Below are 20,677 nucleotides of genomic sequence, written 5' to 3'. Positions count from 1 at the left end.
GTAAGGTCCTTTTCAACCCAAACTATTCCGTGATTCTGTAAAAGCGTATTCCTCCAGACGAGACTGCTCCTTTCAGACTGATGGCTGTTGCCGTGTGAGGAGCGTGCAGGAAACCACCGACGACGCTGGATGCCGCCGGCGGAACCCCCAGAGGACCACGACCTCACGGGAGCATCCCGACAGCCACTACCCATCCCCAGGCAGGCCACACAGGGTGCCCCGTCCCCATCCCGCCTTTCCCGCCACGGCCGGCCGGCTCCACCCCCCGCTCCTCCTCCATCCTCCATCCTCCTCCTCCTCCCGGGGCAGCGCGGGCGGCTCTGTGCGCCATGGTACGGCGCGGCCGGCGGCGGCGGCGGCGGGCGGCGGTAGCGGTGAGCCGCGGCAAGGTGAGGCGGACCGCCGGTTGTGCGGGGCGGGCGGGCAAGGCCGGGCTGCGGGAGGAGGGCGCCGGCCTGCCCGCTCTCCGCCTTCTCGGGGCAGCGGCGGCCTTTGTCCGCTCCCCGCGCCACCGCGGTACCGGTGAGCGCGGAGGCCCGCGGTCCCGCCGGGCGCCCTCCACGTGGCGCGGCGGCTCCGGGATCGTAGAGCGCCGGGGAGGGTTTGGTGGCCGCCTCTGAGGCGGTGGGGAAGCCTCGGCGGTGGTGAGTCCTGCAGCGTGTCTAGTAAGGGCTGATGGGCCAAGCGTAGCTCGTTGGGGAGGAGCTTTGTTAATTAATTAGTGTGTGTGTGTAAGCGTGGGGGTGTCACTTTAAAATGGCTGATTTTGTTTGAGTTGCCTGAGTATACATGTGTGTTGGAAAGCTGGAGGCTTAGGGCGTGCTTCCAGAGAAGTTGTGTCAGCCCCATCCCTGGCAGTGTTCAAGGCCAGGTTGGATGGGGCTTGGAGCAACCTGGTCTAGTGGAAGGTGTCCCTGCCTGTGGCAGGGGGTTTGGAACTGGGTGATCTTTAAGGCCTCTTCCAACCCAAACCATTCTATGATAATGTCCAACTGTGGTCTGGTCCATGCCTGGTGGCCACTTTGATACATTGGGCAGGTTGTGTGGTTCAAGTCTTGGGAAGTGGTGTGGTGAGTCTTCCAGGTAGTGGAAAGGAGTGAGAAGAATGTCAGCATCTCGGTCAGCTCTTGCTGGTGTAAGGTTAGGGCTTTACATGAGTTTCTGTGGACAGGAGGGTTGTAGTGACACTGAAACATCTGTTAGGACCTCTGTCCTTTCAGGTACTGTGTAAACCTTCCACCTCTGTATGACCTCATGCTCTCCATTGGCAGTGTGGAGATAAGGACACTAAAACTCTTTGGGAGAAATCTGATTGACATGGTACAATAGAAGTGAATGACACTTCTCTGGTGCTGTAATGAGAGGCTCTTACTGTCTGATACTCACCTTTCTGCTGCACAGATAAAATGGTGCACATCATGTCCCTTTTGAGGCTCAGCAAAAGGGAGAAGGACACAGTCTGTTCTCAGTGCTCTCCTGTTTCTCATGGAAGCTTGTTTTTGGCTGAGCAAGGCCTTCACTGGCTCTTGCCCCTCTTTGTGACACACTGGTGAGCAGTGGGGATGTGGTGGCGAAGGTTTCCTTGTCTCTGGAGTCATAGGTCATCTGCTGACTGGTGAACTAACTTGCGAATTTGTGCCTCCATTTAAAGCAATAGCCAAGGAAGTCAGCAGTACAAACTCACTTCGGATCACAAGACCTGCAGTTCCATTTCCCATCCCAGGGTCTAATTTCGCAGGTCCTTGCACAGCAGTTTCAGCACATAGAGCTCATTAAACGGGTGCTGGCTGACAAAGCTTTTGCACCCAGAAAGCCTGGGTGCTAGTAATCCAGACATGAAGGGGGGACACGTTGCCTTCCTGTTGTACAAAAGTGTCTTCCTTGGAACGCCAGGGGCTCCTATAGTAACTAGGCACCACCACAGAGGAAAAGGATGCTCTTGAATTATGCAGAATTAATTCAGAAATAGCTGTTACTACTGTTTGAATCAGTGAGAGATTAGATATCACAAAAGAAGAGACAGTAGCAGCTAACAGCGTGTGGACTGTGTTTGCATGCTGATATTCATGTTATTATCAGTGGTTTTGAAAAGTAGGGGTTAGTTTCCAGGTAGATATTGCTTATGGAAGGTAACATTTTAAGTAACCTGCCATGTGATTATGATAGTTGGGCATTCTTTACTGTAGGATAAGTAGCTTGATGGGTTTTAGCTTACTTAATTATCAGTTTAAATGAAGCATTGTAAAAACCATACTCTTCTGAAAATAGCTGAATTTACTAAAATTTCATGGAGTACTTGTCTTTAGCAGTAAGTTGACTGGGGTGAAAATTACTATAACTTTTCAGAGGGGCAGGTGGAACCACCCTGAAAGTCCCGGGAGTTGTTGCTGTGACAGATTTACAGGCATAGGCAATACCTATATCTTCACCATTGGTGTAATCAAAGTATCCCTGCAAAGACTGTAAAACTGTGTGATTCATTTTATCGCTTGTTCCTTCTCTCTGAACACTCACTTGACTTTCACCCTGCTGCTGCTTGTGCCAGGAATATACTGCTCTGGCCAGAAGGTTTCAGGTTTTTTGCTTTGATGCTGTTGAGAAATTGTGGAGTTCTGGGATCTCCTTGCCTTCCTAGATTGCATTGTTGTCCTTGAGTCTCAGGCTGGCTAGTGCTGACAGTCGTTTTGACTGTGCATCTAGTTGTGTGATTCTTCTGCACTGCAGTATGTGACTTCGCCTCTCTTTGCCTTCCACATCACACATTTGTATGATGTTTAAAATTAAGCTTTCATACAATGTTGTTCGCCTTTTATGATTCCAGTGAAAGACCAGGATCTTGACTTCTAAATAGTTTTGGGTTTTTGGTTTGGCACCTATCAAGCATTCTGTCTGGGGCCCTCTATTCTTGTAGTGCTGCCCATAATTGTCAGCCTTGGAGTGCTTCCCTGTTTGGTTGTTATTTTGGGGCTATGAGTTCCAGTCCCAGTAACCCAGTGATCCAGTTCCAGCTCCTGTAACCCTTGAGTGACATGCCTTGGGCTTACCTCAATACTGAGCCTGGGACAAGCCAAGAGGTTTCCCAGTGTGTGTTGAAGGTGTGACTTTGCACAAGTTTGGTTTGCGTGAGTATGCTTTGGAGAATAAACTGGGATAATTTCAGTTTGAACATTACTGAAATTATCTGTCCTCTGCTTCAAATAGGAATGCCCATGCTTTGTGCAAACTTGAATGAGGGGAACACAGCCCAACTGATTTTTTTTTTTTTTTCCCATGGTAGGAGCAAAAAATAAAGAATTACATCTAACCCTACTTCTTCACACAGTATGTTCTCCGAATACATCGTCAGAGAAGAATATGATAGTGTGACAAATTGGCAATGGAAGTGACATATACAAATACCTCTTAAAAATGTTAAATAGGGTGGACAGTGGTGTAGAAATAACTCTGATGCTTCCCACTGAAGCTGTGGGCATGCACACAGGGAAGCAGTTATCTCCTCACAGCCTGTCAGGGAGCTGCCTTGCGGAAGGTCAAGTTGCATCTGTTTTGGATTTGGTATCAGGAAAGTTGCTTTTTCACTTGAGACACCAGAATTATTCTTGTTGGTGTGGAATGTAAAACAGACCACCTCAGGCTTTTCTTTTTCTTCTTGCCTAACAAAGGGGATGGAATTTGTGGGGATAGCGCTAGGAAAAACATTGGTTTGACTGGGGGGGGACCTCAGGTGCCTTTTTTCTCATCACTCGTGGATGTGTGGGAGCATTGCTGAAACAGGTCTGACATCCCTCCCGGCCTCGTTTTCCATCCGTCACCCTTGGTGCCAGACCTGCAAGCCCCCACAGGCATGCACAGGCTGCTGGCTCCCGGTTCTGCAGGAACAGTAACTCTCCGCCATGCAGCCCAACAAATCCTGGTGCATTCCTGGGTGTATGGGCAGTATTTTGTCAAATTTAGAGATGGGGAAACTGAGAGATGGGGATGTCTTGAACCTTGATCTTCCATTGAGAAACAGGGTTGGTTATTCTTGCAGTTGTTGGATTGTGTGGTGTTTGTAGCAGGGAATGCTTTCCGTTGCTTTTGAAAAGTACCTGGTGGGTGTTTTAAACAAATGTATTTTATGTGCAAAAATAACTGAGCTCAATAGGTATAAAATTTCCTACTTTGACTTTTTCAGCAGCAGTTAATTATTTCCAGCTTTTACCAGATTTTCAGTACTTAGCTTTTGTAACTAGTAACTTCAAAAGGCAGTATTTCTCACATCTCTGCAGCATTTCAGCAGATAACTGTGTCTGAACCCGTGGTCTGTTCAGGTTGAAATGATTTCCCTGAGCAAGCCTGCAATGTTCATAACCTTTCTGCCTTTGTCTCTGGGGGTTTAGTGTCAAAAAGCTCTTCTCTTGAAGTGTCTGCATCTTTAAGATCCCTTCCAACGCAAACCATTCTATTCTGTAATTCTACGATCTTTCAAGTGTTTAAACAGATTAACATTTTGACATTTGTGTTTAGGCAAATACGTGTTTTCTTTCTTGGTGTATGCTACTTTGTTGACAGTGTTAAAGTGCTAGGCTCTTATGCTGATTATAAAGCAGTTTCTGAATGTTGTAATTGAAAGTTAAAAATGCAAGTGTCTGTGGCTTCCAGAACTACACAAGAACAGTGAACAGTGCATCACGGCAGAGGTGTTTGGTGCAAGCTCACCTTTGATGTCTGTCTGTTGATGGCAATGGACCTCTGCTGGGAATAAAGTCAAGGATGCTCTTTTTGAACTCCTGGAGTATGCCCACCTCATATGTCGGGTGTTGTCTGTTGTTAGCCTAAGCCCTTTCAGTGAAATGGAGACTTATCAATGACTGGATGAGATTCTTTGTAGTTGGGCTATGGGGAGCAAGTCATAAACTGAAAAAAATTTTTTAAGTTCTGCAGTAAGTTACTTACATCAGTATCTTAGTGTTTGGGAATGCATAAAGATCAAAAAAGGTCTTCTATTGGGAAAGATTTTTTGGTTTCTTTCTTGGTTTAAAATCTGTAATTACACCCCCATAACGGCTCCTCTGGTGCAGATGTAGAAGTAATAGACAAAGAATAAATTAGTTAGGCATAAAGTAATCACAGCAGTGGCTAACTTGGCTGTACAATAGCACAAGAACTAATGCAGTGGCTCCTGGAAGCACTTTATTCATAGCAGTGAGGTTTGCACCTCCTTGTATGTTTTTCCATTAAAATGCGTAGTGCTTCATTTTTAATGCTGCTCTGGACCGAATGAATTACATCATGGCAAGGGAGGTGGATTCTGGCCATTTGTTTTAAGAGGTGGGGGTAAGGGAATATCCAAAGGGGTTCAAATGTGGACAGCACAACTTCTGCAGTGCATTGGGTTGTGCATTATGCTCTTGCTCAAGCAACAGTAAATCAGTTTTGCATCAGTCTACATCAGCTTTATAAAAGCAGAGCAAGAACAAAATTAAGCCCATGTATGCTCATTAGTGTAGCTTGTTTCAGACAGTGAAGCTTTGGTCAAGGTGCTCTTTGCTCTTTTAATGGGGGTGGAATGTTGTCAGCAACATTATTTTTGGAGCCTCCTTTGGGCCATTTGCCTTGGCATAAATAAATAAAGGATAAAATAATAGTAGAAACAATCATTATACAAGACCCTGTATGAGCAGCCATGGTTGTCTATGATGGCGAATAAGGACAGGCTGCTCTTGTTCTGGACTTCATGTTGGGGATTTTTGCTTGAACGTTTAGGGTTGGAATCTACCTCCTTCAGATGAGGAACTGGCCCCTTTCACCAGGCAGCTCTTGATCTCATGTTCGTGAGAGTTAGTGAGAGGAGTGGGAAATCCATGTGTGGCTTTATCACACAGTAAACAGCAGAAAGGCTTCCTTCGATTAAGAGTAGTGTGTGTGATGTGTATGTGTGGTCCTGGGGATGTAGAAGATAGATGTCTGGGTGCTGTTGAGTGATAATGGACACTTTTCTCCTTGAGCATTTCTGAACGACAGAATGGTTTTGCAGATGATACTGGGATGTGTAAAACCGTGTTCTGAAACTTGGCAAAATGTCTTCCGCCTCCATTTTTAAGGCTGGATCTGTTCATCATGTCCTTCCACACACCAAATCCTAAAAGCAGGCTACGTGGGAGCTGTCTGAAGGTGGAAGGCTTCAGGTAAGCCTCTCCATGTAATGAGCTAGCTTGTTACATAGAGAGGCTTATCTGAAGTGCTTGGTGAAGCATGTTGTCAGAGGGAATGGTTGGATGTGGTGATGCGAGTCTCCTTCTGTGCTGGGATTGGACTTCTTGAACTCTGAAGTTGCGAGCTTGGTCACATCAGAAAGTGCTGCTGTCTGCCTTTGGCAGTGCTTCCTCCTGGTGGGCTACATTGTGGGCTTCTTGCAAACGGGAAATGTTTGTGGTTAAAATAGGTTTTCACTTCTTACCAAGTGTTGTGGAAAAAGCTCTGCAGTGGTACTCACAAAAGAGAATGAGTTGCATTGGTTTTATTTTGGGAGTTGGCTAAGTGTCTGCTAAAATATGTAATGGTACTGTTATTGCATGTAAGGGTAAGGTTTCTTTGTACTTGATTAGCATTTTGTTATATTTGAAGGTGTGTTGCTCACCTCTGAGCCATCATTGCTCTGAAGAGGAGGAACAGTGGTGGGTTTCACTATGGATAAAGGGTGCACTGAGCACATGCTTGCAAAGATGAGACACACACATATTTTTACATCTGAGAAGTACTGTTCCGTAGAGTTATACACCCTGCATATCACGTCCCCTCTCTAGCCCCAAATCTGGAGTCTGTATTTAGGGATTAAAACAGTCTGTACTGAATTTTCCTGGAGTTTATCTAAATGAGGCACAGTTTACACATAGCATATTCTGTGAAACATATTTGCACTTGCATAGGAGTATAAAAATAAGTTGAGCTGTTGCTAATTTGAGTTTTCCTAATAAGTTGGCATGTCTGACTCGTTTCTTCTCTCTTGTTTTGAATCAGAAGGAGATACCCAAGGATGTGGCTGACATTTTTAATGCCCCCAGTGACAGTGAAGATTTTCTGGGGTTCCAAGACGATGCTTCCAGACAGAGATTGTTGTCAGAGGGCACCTATGCTAATCTTGATGCCCTGGAGCCAGGAAAAAAGGTAGGAAGAGATTGCTTTGGCCCAGTTACACTTCCTGGGTGCAGTAGTACCCTGAGCCTGTGTCAAGGCTGTGTGAGCTGTAACTTGCAGCAAAACCCATAATTTGCAGTTCTCATATTAAAAATGAATGTAAACAAACTTGCTATATTTGTCAGTGTTCAGTGATTGCTTTTAAAAACTGTTTCATAATATAAAAAGGAAAAAGAGTTTCATTAGAAGGTGAGTTTAAGTGAAGCAAATAGGAAAGAGGGAATTGTCCTGGGCTGGTATGTTCTCTGGCTATGTACAACACTGGACATGCATGATACTAGAGTATCTAGTATCTACATGATACTAGAGATTTGTGAGTATGCAGACTTCAAGGTATTTCTTCCAGAAATTTATCTCAGTTCTGTTTCTGCACTAAAATCACATTTTAGTGGTGACAACCTGCAGAAACCATCAGCTCCACTTGATGATTGTGAGCTTTGCTGGATCTCTGCTCTCTTAAGGGTGAAGTAGCTTGATCAGCATAATGGTTTGATATTTTTTGTTCTCTGATTTGGTAGCTGGCGGTACCAGCTGAATTCACAAGAAAGGAAGAGGACTGGTGTTCTCAAGAACTGTCTTGGCTGCCATAAAATTTAGATTTTAGCCTTTTAGAAGCTTATAATTACATGCTTGACAGCTATGGGCTAATGTGCTAAAAGATACCTTTGTCAGCAGTGCTTTCAAAAAGGTCCCTCTGTTCCATTAATAACAACATTGAAAAGGTGCTTTTTTCTTTTCTTTTTCCTTTTTCTGAGTCCATCAGTCTACCTGCTGAAGAGGTGCTGAAGACAAGGACGATGACTAGTGTTAGCAAAGGAAACAGAGAGAATGAGGCTTGTAGGAGTATATACTATTTCTGAGCCTTTGTAGGCAAATGGCCTCAGGAGAGTGAAGAAGCCATTTGGGGATAGAGCCACAGTCTGCTATGAAGAAAGACAGTGGCTAAAATGTAGTGAAATGGGCTCTAAATTGCTTCATAGTCTTGTTGCAGATAGCAGTACTAGTAACTTCAGAAAACCAGGAGGTAGCTTGCTCTTGTATTTGTGGCTTTGTGTGGAGCAAGAAGGATCAATGAGGAGAGGTAGTGGTGGTATTTCCACACTTGTGCGGGAGACTCAGCTTCTGCTGCCTGCTCGGGGACAGCTGGCTCCTTACTTCTCTCTGCCTTGGTTTCTCAACTTGTGAGATGGAGATTACAACAATGATCTTTGCTACAGAGTATTTTAAAATCCTCTGATGAAAAATGCTGTGGAACTGTTAGGCACTGTTAGTTTAAAATGTGTTACTGGGAACCCCAGTGAGACTTGTTCCAAATTTATGGCTGGCACTGCAGCCTTCCTTAGCATTCCTGTGTTTCCCTTGGGCTGAGAATTATTTTAAATTCTCCATCAGTTTTAAGTTTAACTCCTTTACCACTAAATGGTACACTAAAAACACATTAAGAGCAAAGCAATGGGAAGTTCAGAAAAATTGGGCAGTTGTTGGGAGAGGAGGCAAGGCAAGCTGCCCTGCTAGGGGGTGAATAGGATCTTAGTGCATCAGGTGTTCCCTTGGATACCGATGTGCAAATGCATTAACAAGTAGCAACCTCTGCATGTCTGCTTTTCCTTAGGGCTTTCTGAAATCCTGTTCCCATAATCTCTACACTTTTGTGGACTTTCAGCCATTTCTCCTATAGTTATCCCTGATGCCTGTTTTACCTTGTGTAGACCATTCTTCATGGGTGTAACAGCATAGCACTAAGTGTGTTATTTTTAGTCACTTTAGCTAACAAACAGTTTATTTCTCCCCTCCCCTTCATTCCTCCCTGGAATTTCATGAAAAACCAGAATGCATAACAACTTCAGTTTCCCTCCAAGAAATGCAATTTAACTTTAAAGTAACTTCCCTATTGTGTTTGTTCCTTTCTCAAGCAGCTGCACTGCAGCTATCAACAAAAGAATAAAGTAATTTTGCTCAGAGAAAACTCATTCCAATTACCCATAATAATTTGTAGGAGATGTTTAAGTGCAAAGAAACAGCATATGCAGTAGCTCCCCCCTCCCATTCCCCTGTTAAGTTTTTCCACTCATGTATTGTATCTGTTTTTCACCAGACATTATCTTAAGGTAAAGAAGGGTGTAATTAAAGTCAGGGAAAGGAGAGAATTGAAAGGAATAATAAAGATATTTAGCAAGTGCATTGTATGAAAGGTCATTTTTGTGTCTCGCATGAGAGGAAGAAATAGCAGAGGAAAACTGGGGAAACAAGTGAGTGTTGCTGACTTTCAAGAGGCAGGTGTGGTGTGAACATGGTTTATGTTCCTACTGGGAACAAGTCTTTTAGGAGACTAACAGGGGCAAGTTGGCAGATGGTCTTCTACTAATTCTGACTGGGAGTATGGAAATACATTACTGATTTAGTAAATGCATTGTGTTTAATCGGTATATAATGTGCGTATCGTGAAGAGTGTTTTAATGAGATCTTAGTTCATTTTTCATGGGCTGAATTCTTACTTCCTAGTCTGTAGGCAGAAATTTGGGATCTGTATACCCTAGAATATGTTTGAATGATAAACTGCACCATTGAAACAGAGTTGAGCAGTTGGAAGGTGGAGGGATGTTAGTCAGGCTGTTCAAAGCTCTGTGGTTTTGTGTTGGCATTTTTGTGTTGTCACTTCACTGATGGTGTACCAGCATAAGAAGGAGCAGACTCCATCTCTGAGAGCCTTGAGTGCTGCTGCGGCAAGCCCAGAGGAGAGGCTTTTTTTTTTTTTTTTTTACTGTGTTTGTGGTTCGTATTTTCTTCCATTTATCCTGGGTTCAGCTGTAACAGTTATTTTTCGCCGCCTTAGTAGCTGGTGCAGTGCTGTGTTTTGGCTTTAGTCTGAGAACAATGGTGATAACACACCGATGTTGTAGTTGTTGCTCAGTAGCACGTACCCTGATGAAGGACTTTTCAGTCCCATGCTCTGCCAGTGAGGAGGAGCACAAGAAGCCTGGAGGAAGTAGAGACAGGACACCTGACCCAAACTGACCAAAGGGGTATTCCATACCACAGCACGTCATGCTCAGTATATAAACTGGGGGAAGTCAACTGGAAGGCCAGATCACTGCTTGGGTCAGGCTGGGTATCAGTCAGCGGGTGGTGAGCAATTGTATTGTGCATCACTGCTGGTTATTGTTGAGTTTTTCCTTCCCTTTTTAGCTTTGTATTCTCTCCCCTTGTTATTTCTCTTATCATTATTATTATTAGTGGTAGTTTTGTATTGTACCTTAGTTATTGGACTGTTCTTATCTCAACCTGTGGGGTTTACCTTCTTTCGATTCTCCTCCCCATACCACCGAGAGTGGGGGGGGAAGAAAGGGGGAAGTGAGTGAACAGCTGTGTGGTGCTGAGCTACTGGCTGGGCTTAAATCACGATACCATTCAAGGCCTGGTTTTTTAGATCCAGAAGAAAACATACAACACAGCATGATAATTTACACGTAAGAAAACTGGTAGTTTATTGTCATTGGGTAGTACTAAGGAAGAGGGGAAAGAGGCAAAGAAGAAGAAAGTTTCCCCTCCAAGAAGCAGCTCAGTTAAAGCCCTGTGCTCAAAATGAGGGGAAAAAAAAAAAAATCCTAAGCTAAATAAATTAGTGCTGAAACTGTATGTCTTCTGCCTTTTTCTTTCGACAGGCTTTGCCTGCAAAGCGCTTTCACTTTGCAGTATATGCCGTCTAGTTGGTACCTTCTTGAACCTCAGAACCTGTTTATTGTGACTGTGAGACTACTGTGTATCTGACTGTCTCTCACAGCTACTGGCTGGTGTTTTTACAGGGAGCTCGATTTCAGTCCAGATACCTCACTGAAGAGCTGCGGAGGATTTTCACGGAAGACACTGACTCTGAAATGGAAACGTTTGAAGGCTTCGCTTCAAGCGAGGTAGATGTGAACAAGAAAGGAGTTCTGGTAAGGCAGTCACCTACGTGTGAATGTATATGTTGATTTCTGTTTTTTTCTGTCTCTTCTGTGTAAACCTCCTGTTCTCGTAGGCGTGTTTCTGATACACTGTGATGTTCTTTCTTCATGCTGAAGAAAAATATGTATTATTTTAAAAGAGATAAAAAGCTTTATTTAGTGTAACATCACATAGTAGAAATGAGAACTTCTTCCCTTGCTTGTAGACTGACTGTGCTGGGAAAGAATATTCCTTTGAAGATGACCATGTCGGTATCAGGCTATTAATATGTAGATTTTGTGTTGGTCTCTGCACAGGGAGAAGTGGCGTACTGTGAACTTTTAAAAATGTGTTGGTTTAGGTGAATTTATGACTGTGCCTTTGAGTGGTGAGGCTGCTGCCTAGAGTTAGTGATTTAAAAATGATGTTCTTTGTGTCACAGCCAATAATGTAACATGGGATTCTTCTTGCCTCTAGGCGGTAGAGTCGGACTTGAGTGATGGAGAACGTGATAATTTACTGGGTAGTGAGGAAGAAGAGGAGGAAGAGGCAAAGAAGAAAGTTTCCCCCAAGAGAAGAAGCTTCGGCCTCCGTGTTGCCTTACAGTTTCCCACCAGAAAGTCATCAGAGAAAAAATTGCCTGAACAGGATTTTTCTAACTTACCTCTAAAAGAAAGTGAATCCCTCACACCTCTTTCAAAAGAAATAAGCTGTAAGCGGTGGGATAAACTAGAGGGCTCTGTTTCAGAGTCTGAAGAAGATATGAAAGAAACACAGGAGGAAAGTTCCAGTGCTCTGCTTAAAAGAGCCATGAATATTAAAGAAAATAAAGCCATGGTAAGACTTAAAAGCAGTGGTTTGTCCTCTGACATTTACATCCTAGTACTTAGCTTCAGCACAGTTGAATGTTGGGGTCCCTGCTCGTGCTATGCTGGGACTTTGGGAAAATCTCATGGTGGTTTGTGTTTGAATTTTGCTACCTGGGAAAACCCTAGAGGAGTGTCAGCACCCAGACATTAACCCCTAGAATAGCCTCAAGTAGGACTAGCCTGCTAAGACCAGAACTGAACCAAGCATTTTGCATGTGGATGTGAACAAAGTTACAGATGCCTGAGCTGTAGTATCGTATTCAGAACATGTCAGAAAACCAGCTGGTCCCTTCAAGTGGTTCATGGTGTCATTTGCACAACAGAGTTTCTACTTTTCATTTGTGTCTGACAGATCTGCTGCAGTTAGTGATTGGAAAGCCAGCTAAAAACTGCTAAGGATGATAAATGTAATTTTTCAGTTGTGTGGGATGTGTTTACAATTATGCTTTGCTATATAAGTACTGAAAGTGTGTGTTCGTGTGTGTGTATGTCCGGAAAAGAGAGTAACTGATCATTCCCTAACACTTTTTTCCTCTATTGTCCAACATGCCACCAGCTCTCTTTAATTATCACGCTGCCGTGCAAATCCAAGTTGATGTTGGGTCCTCAGTGGTTCCTTCAGTTTTACTGTATTCCTGGAAAAGCTACGTCTGCCCAAGTACAAGTACACCTCTTGGGTGTGTAGGCCTCCGTGTAAAAACTTGCTTTAGTTTTGTACCTGTGTTTCTAATCTGTTTTGTATCCTCACTGCTGTTGTGTTGGTCTTGTTGGTCTTCCACTATTCTCACATTCCACTCTTCCTTCTAATTCAACCACTGCAAAATTCATTGGCATCCTGGTTGCAGTACTGTAGTGATGTTGAATAGCTCTTGGTAAATGCCACACTGAAGTATTTACTGAGAAATGCTGTATCCAGCTTTTAATTTCGTAATTGATAGGGTGGTCTCAAAGACAGCTAACAGCCTGGGTCATACCTGCTATTGCTGGTTTTTCAGAAGATAGCCTCATCCTGGCCTTCCAGAAGAGGTCAGTATGTTTTCGGACCTGTTAGCCACTGCTTCTGTTGAAATGTACATGGTGCAGCCTGTACATTTTGTCCTGCTGCAGTGCTTCTTATACTGCATACACCATGCTTAGGAGAACTGCACATGGGGCTTAGCTGTTTTATGACCTTGCAAATGAGCGTGTACCCATGTCGCTGTGTGTATCTGCAGAAAGCAGTGGGTATGTAGCATTACTGGCTGTGGTTTGCAGCGTTTATGAAATCAGCACTAGCTGTCATGATTGAAAAAAGGGATGTTCCTAGTCTTTGCTACTAAGGACCACTGAAAAATGATGAGCAAAGTTTCCGTGCTGCAATGTCATTGCTTAAGGGGACACTCACCCTGGCAAAAAGCACAGGTGTATCAGCAGTCATTCAGAAAAATAGCCCACAGGAAACATACGATGGTCTTTTGGGCAGGGGCACCCTGTCTTCCTGCTCTCCCTCCTGTAATGGAATGTGAATTTCTCATTATCGGTCATAGATGTTGTAACCACGTTGTAATGGTTACAACATGTTTTGCTGTTTTGACAAGACTGGATGTTATTCTAGCTAATTCAAAATCCCAGTAAGAATTAATGGGAGCCGTGAAGTTAGTACTGCCTGCAGAGTTTTGCTTATTCGGGGGTAAATTAACTGCTTTTATGAGCCCCACTTAAAGTGCCTCCAGGAAGGTTTCATGCATTTCATGAAAACTTCTAAACACATGAAACTTCATGTGATTAGATATAATTCAGAGTGTATGTGAGGAGTGGATGAATGGTGTTGCTTATTTGCAAGTTTGCAGTGAGTTTTCAATGTGGCATCACTGTTGATTTCAGCTTGCTCAGCTGCTGGCAGAACTGAATTCTATACCTGAACTGTTCCCAGTGAAAACGCCCACCTCAACTCCTTCGGTAAGTCTCTGCTACTGGCTGGAAGTGACAGTCATTTTGCTAGATTTAGGATTAATATGTTTCCTGATGAAATGCTTTCACCATGTTTGTTTTGGTTTTCTTTGGTTTTGGTCACTTCTTTTGTATAGATTTGCTATTGGTCAGTATTTTAAGTACCAGAGGTTATGTGAGGAAATGGAATTTTGTAAGATAATTTATGAAGAAATATGGAGACCAAGATGAGATGCTTCTTTATCGTTTTTGCCCCAGAAATACTGTTGAGATGCTAGACAAATGGTTGTGTATGTGAGAATAAGGAAGAGTAGTTGCTTTCCTTTGAGTTTAGATCCTGCTTATATCCCTCTTGCAGGGTTTTCTTCTAAAATTCACACTTCCCAGCAGAGCTATGCTGGTGAAATTGAAGCACATCAACATGAACCCAGAATGATACTAATAGTTATTTCAACTGACTTTTCTTGACTAGAAGCAGAGATGTGGGAAAATACGAATATTTAGCTTCTGAAGAACTGTGAGAGCTAGCTTCTACCTTAATATGCCATACATAAAATTTTGGTACCCTTCTGTGATGTTAATTGGAATAGAATTTGACTGTTCTTCTTCTCTTTCTAGAAACAGAAGAAAATCCCAAGGAGGACATTTTCAGAAGGCCAGATAGAACGTCGCATGAACCCAACCAGAAACGCCCGTCCACCAGAAAAGTTTGCCTTGGAAAAATTTACTGTGTCGGCTGTCAAGTTTGCAGAACACTTCAGTAGCTATAGACAACAAAACCTCTTGAAGAAGAGACTCAGTGTGGTATTTGCCAGACTTTGATATCTCCAGTAGTCAGCGATTAGGAAACATTTAAATTGTTGGCCAGCACTTAGAGCAGACATCACATCCTACAGAAAGTTAATGAGAAGCTTTGGCTGGGATTAGCTACAGAAGTTGTTATCTTCAGGCCTTCCTGCCTCGTCTTGCACCCATTAACTGGGCTCTATTTGTGACCTGTGTTGTCCAAACATAACAAGGCAGTTATAAGGTCTATTGTTTATTCATTATTTGAAAATTACTAGAGCCCACAATGTAGAAAGCCTTGGAGTGGCAAGGCAGTGGGGCTGGTGGAGGTGACAAAGGAGATCTTCTCTATCTTCAGACTCAGAGAAAAAATAGCAAAAGAGATAGGAGTTATATAGCTGAACTGAGAATGAATGAAAGGAATTGCACCAACAAACTGCTGATGTACTGGTTAGCTATTCAAGAGTTGTAGGTTTTATTCTTCCCAACTTTCTTAAAATCTGTTTTTTTCCTCCCTTGGCTTATGGTGCTCGTTTGTCTTGGTTATGTTTACTGTATAGCTTTTATGAGGAAGTTTGCATCTGCACAGGCTGGATTCCAGTTCTGCTTATAGGAATGAGTGCTTGACATAGTCGAAGCATTATAGAGGGAACTTGGCTATTAAGAAAAGTGGAGTAGCACTGAATGAAAACCTGGGCTAGTAAATAACTATTTTGGAGAGAACAGATCTAGGCTGATCTAAGGTGAAGGATAAAGGAGGTGTTAAAGAGTGGGATAGGGAGAAATCTAAAGATCAGATGAAACTCATACATGAATAGGAGTCAGAGAGAATGATATTTGGAAGATATAAAAAAAGAGCGCTTAATGGAGGACTCCCTTCTAAATAACAAACAGGATAATAAGAAAGGGCTCGGTATGGCAGGACTAACCTAAAACTTCAATAAAGGTTTTTTGGAGGACATTAGAAATTGTCATTGGAGAAAGCAATTAGAGAGTATGCTGGGAAGTTGAAGGAGCAGAGCAGGGGAAGGCAGAAGGTCATAGTTCCTTCTTTTAAGAGGGGAAGAAATGGAGTATGCATTCCCTGCACATGTCTACTCTAACTCTTCAAAGAAAAGAATGTAGCAGAAAAACATGTTAGGGATTGTAGAAATAGAAGTAGTAATGGTGGGAAGGAAGAACACAGAATGAATACTAAGTGGAGTATAGAAAAGATTAGGGAGGAGAGAGAGAGAAAGAGGTGGTGATGATTTGGAAACTCTATTCCCTGTTCTCACTGTGGTCTATGAGCCACCCCCTCTAGCCTGCATACATAATATAAATGAAAGAATTTGTCACCAAGTGTGGTGACAGAATCTTCATGACACCAAACAAAAGGTGTTGAGATGAGTTTGTTTAGCAGGGGAATTGTGGAGTCCGCAGAAGGAGGAGATCATCAAAATATTCATCTCACCGTCCAGTAGAGGATATTACTGAGGAGGACTTGGACAACATTGCAATCACTGTTAAAGATAAAGTCTATGACAAAGTTCTAGTAAGTGGCTGCTGTTCTTGAGTGTGTCCATGTGCTTAAAATTGAAAGTTCTTAATAGTTCACTGGTGTTTGCTAAAAGGTATGCTTTCCTGCATTGGAGAGAGCAGTTTGGCATTATAATATTACACAAGCACAACTTTGAAAGCTTTGCCAGGCTTCCGTGGGCTTGCCTATGCTGGTTGATATGCCCCGCCAACTTTTTCCTCAGCAAGGAAGTGCTTTCTTTATTGAGCTATTAAGTGGGATTTGCTATAGGTATGAGTCACCACTGATGAAAGTCAGCATCCCTTTGATCTCTCATTCTCACTTAGTATAAACGTGGTGGTGGTGGTTGTACCATTAAATAATAGTGATTCCTGCTGCTCCTTGTACCCCCTGGAAATGACATTTCTGTATGGTTTGGGTAGTTTCCAAAGCTCTTGATGAAACTCGTCCTTCCTTTCTTTCACTGAATTTGGCAATTATTAATTGTCTTAAAGATCTAGATGATCAGCTTGCTATTTTGTGCCTCATTACATTTGCAGAAATGAGTCACAAGGTCATTTTCTGAATAGTATTAGCTCTTTCCTAGATAGAGGAAAGGATCAGAACTGCAACATGAGGTTTGAGTTTGAGATTCCCAGTGCAACTGAGGCCAGGCACTGTAAAATTCCTAGCATCTCTCCAGAGATTTATTATAATAACAGAACTTAATGTTTTTAGTGAGATTTTCGTTGCTGAATCTGACTTCTGTTTGAAGTTTGTGCTTTGCTATCAGCAGATATACTAGCAAAGGTCAGCAGTGAGCATATAAGATGTCTTTTGGACATACATGTTTCTCCTTTCCAACTTCAGGGTAGTACTTGCCACCAGTGTCGACAAAAGACAACTGATACAAAGACAATCTGTCGCAACCACGGCTGTGGTGGGGTAAGGGGACAGTTTTGTGGACCATGTCTTCGAAATCGATATGGGGAAGATGTGAAATCAGCACTGCTTGATCCAGTAAGTATTTGTAGGGCTTGGAAGAAAGTGTAATGAATACAGTTTTGTCAATAAGGAACTTATTGCTCGTGATAAGATGGAGCTCAAAGCTTTTTGCCATGAGAAAATCTGTAGTACTGTTAAAACTGACACTGATCTTGTTGGAGCTCAAGTGGAACGTGCTCGACCTGGGTTACAATCCATCCATCTTCCTGCTTGAAGTTCCATTTGCTTACCAGATAGTGGAGGGAAAGCATGACAGCTTTTAAGAAAAGGAATCTGTCCCCTTTCAGAAAAATGCTAATACATTCCCTTTTTTTAATGCTCTCAGTAATGTGGCATGCAAAGCAGGATACCTAGAAGTCTTAGGGTTGGTTCCCTTTTCTCTGTTGTCCCCCAAGGCTCTGAGCAAGGAGGAAGCGCAGGCTGCTGCTAGAGAATGAGGCATGTGGGTACACAAAGAACTCTCAGCAGAATAAGCCCTCCATGTGCTCAGCTTGTTCTGGGGCCTCCTCTCACCCACGTCTGCTTTAGATCTGGGCTTCTGGGCTGTTCTGAAAGACAGTGGAGAACTAATGGCTCTGATTTACTAGCCCAGTATAGCAATGGCTGCAATTCCGTAATGCAGGCTGTTAGAACCTGCCTCTCTGTTCAGTTGCTGAGCAGCTGGGAGATCCCTGACTTCATGTAGATGCTGGATAATTCAGCCCCAGGAGTCATGCTATACCAGCAGGCAGAGCCAAAGAAACCTGTCACAGGGGGTGCCTGTCTTTTGCTAGGCAGTTTGCAGCAGTCAGCCTAGCATAGGTGAGTTACCATTAGGCATTCCAGATGCCTTTTGTCTGTTTGAAAATCTATACTGAGTACATCAGAGAACCCAAGTCTTCAGAGTTTAGAAGTATTTAAGCAAACTTAATAATTTCTTTAATCCTGCAGAATTTGGAAAATGTTTACAAAGTTGGTTGGCTGGCTGATTGATGGAGGTTTTTAAAACCTCGTGTCTGAGCAATGAGAAGGTGACTATAACCTCTGTAACCTTACTGATGTCTTGCCTTTACTCCCTCTTCCACCCTCACCCCCTTGCAGGCCTGGATCTGTCCCCCTTGTCGTGGGGTGTGCAACTGCAGCTACTGCCGCCGGCGGGATGGGCGCTGTGCCACGGGCATGCTCATCCACTTGGCCAAGTTCTACGGCTACAACAATGTCAAGGAGTACCTAGAAAGGTGAGGGCTGTGCCCCATGGTCATCTCCTTTTAAACTGTTGTAGCCCTTTAAACAATACCTGACTTCTGTGGCCTGGAGGAGATCCTGGACCTGTGCAAAAGAAATTTTTTCGACTTGAAATCAGGTTCATTAAAGTGAGTCATGTTGTCTGTAAACAACTGATTTCCTTAAGAGATTGAAATGCTTTTGCTAATTTGAAATCTGTATTGATTGCTTGGAGCATATAGAAGTGCTATTTTGGAAGTTGTTGTCTTCATCAATGGTAATTGTCCGAAACCTGAGTTTCCTAGAAAGCACTAACACTGTTTTCTCACATTTTCTAGTTTACAGAAGCAACTGGCGAATGACAATTGAGAACTCTGAACTCAAAGTGTGCCTGCAACTGGTTAATATGTTGACAATATTTGACTTCAGAAGGTTATTACTATGTTTTATATAAGATAGAATTGTAGGGTAGAGTATATGCATTTCTTTGTTCAGAACTTTGATTGGTGTGGTCTTATGCAAAAGATCTCTCAGGAAAATGTTTTGGTAGAGAAATCTACATGCACAGACCTATATGTTAAGTGAAGTGAAGTGGCACTCTTGAACTTTGAGTGGTTAATTTTTAATAGAGCTACACAACCACATGATTGAGAACTTGGTCAATTTGAGCAATATTTTTATTTATATAATTGTGCAAGTTTGCAGAAAGGGTGTTTAATAACTACCTGTAAAGCATATCCTGTCTTTAAAGAAACAAAACGCCCTTTGTGTTCCAGCTTGACCCTAAAGATTCAGTTTTCCAACTCTTGTTTTCTGAACCTACTCCTGCACCTGTAGTTTATGGAACTTTCCATGCAAAGGAAGGAAGGGTACTTTTATCTGAATGCCATAATATTTCAGCCAAAGCTGATGCAACCTACCAGTGGGGGGATGATTTTTTTTTTTGTATTCCAAAGTGCAATTAATAACTGAAACATGAAAGTGGAAGAGTGTTTTATAAAAAAAAAAAATAAAAAAATTTAAAGAATTTTAAACATCATCCCAATAAACAAAATGAATTGTTCACTTGCAGTTTTCATGTGATGTATCTGCTGCCTGAACCAACTACCTTACAGCAGTTGGTAATTGGGTAACTGGTTTAAATCACAGAGTTCAGGATTACTTTTTTTAAGTACAATTCATATTTAGATGTTTTTTTCGTATGTACAACCAAACTTTCAAACTTAGTTTAAGTGCAACATGTTTGTATTGCAGTATGGTTATGTTAAAATTCTTGTAAGATACATGTTTCATTTTATGTAGAGAGAATAAAAAGTAATCAAGAGGAGTAATTTGTGAGTTGAACTACACCCAGATGCTGATGTTTCCCATTTACTTTCCATAGCTGGTGTAATGAAGGAATGCTTGCAGATCAGTAATCATTATGTGGAGAAGGACATGAACACAACACTGACAGATGAGAATATAACAGCATAGAGCACACAGAGTGTTATAGGAAAGATTGTGGGTTTAGGAGGCAAATCTGCTCTAGCTGATTATGAAAAATATTTATCTCCTTTTGCTTTAACTACAAGGCAGATTAAGAAGGCAGCATATAGTAGTGAAAGCTTAGTACTAAACTGCCATAAATAAAGCTACTTCTGCTACAGCCCATTTAGGTGGCTTCTCCTTTACTCACTTTTCAGAGCGAAAGTCCAAACATAAGTTGGCCCTCTGCTTTTGGTTTTAGAAACTGGATGTTCATAAACATTCTTAGTTTCACTGCAATCCACTGGAATAGCCCTCACAAAAATGACTGGCAAGTCAATGCCTTGAGCCAGTTCAGCTATGGTCCCCAGCTGGATGTCCCTCCTGATGCCTACAGTAAAGATAGGCACATGGTATACATGGTGTTCTATAGTGCAAGACCAGAATACCTCAGATTCAAAGAGTTGTTTATTGCTAAATACTTGAAGCTATGTTTAAACATACAGATTAAGCGTAGACTGTTTTTGGCCTGTTGTGCGTCATCTCTTTGTGTGAATGTAGAGACGAGTACATAGCTGCTTCTGGGAATGGATGTCTGGTTTCATCAGCATGCCCTTTCATTGAAAGCAGGGACTGGAAACTACTTATATTTGGGACTTCGAGTATGCCTGTGACTGAATGTGCCTGTCAAAGTCAAGTGCTCAGATTTTCTCCTAATGCTTCACTAGTTTATGGTCAAGTATTCCAAGAGGTGGAGAACTACGCTTGGAGTGTTTAGCACATGTTTGATATATCACTATGCAAACAGGTACTTCAGTGT

At 42.6% G+C, this 20,677-nt stretch overlaps 1 protein-coding gene across 3 annotated transcripts; it reads left to right on the top strand.

Moving 5' to 3' along the window:
* The first annotated feature begins 313 nt into the window (after nt 1-313).
* Nucleotides 314-19,718, top strand: CDCA7L (cell division cycle associated 7 like). Of its 3 annotated transcripts, none has more exons than XR_003993647.1 (10): nt 314-389; nt 7,000-7,146; nt 10,980-11,111; nt 11,578-11,937; nt 13,833-13,907; nt 14,517-14,702; nt 16,084-16,218; nt 17,053-17,202; nt 18,268-18,539; nt 18,729-19,718. XR_003993647.1 is itself a non-coding variant. In XM_030500682.1 (10 exons), exons 1-10 carry the CDS (start codon nt 330-332, stop codon nt 18,757-18,759), a joined length of 1,410 nt encoding a protein of 469 aa, XP_030356542.1. In that variant the 5' UTR covers nt 314-329; the 3' UTR covers nt 18,760-19,718. The 3 variants fall into 3 exon arrangements, 2 of the variants coding, with proteins under 2 accessions (XP_030356542.1, XP_030356533.1); XM_030500682.1 differs by having other exon boundaries at nt 16,087-16,218; nt 18,268-18,404; XM_030500673.1 differs by having other exon boundaries at nt 18,268-18,404.
* The last annotated feature ends 959 nt before the right edge of the window (nt 19,719-20,677 follow it).

Source organism: Strigops habroptila, chromosome 1 (assembly GCF_004027225.2).
Source record: "Strigops habroptila isolate Jane chromosome 1, bStrHab1.2.pri, whole genome shotgun sequence".
NCBI classification, from domain to species: domain Eukaryota; kingdom Metazoa; phylum Chordata; class Aves; order Psittaciformes; family Psittacidae; genus Strigops; species Strigops habroptila.
This window is presented reverse-complemented; position numbering and strand designations above follow the sequence as displayed.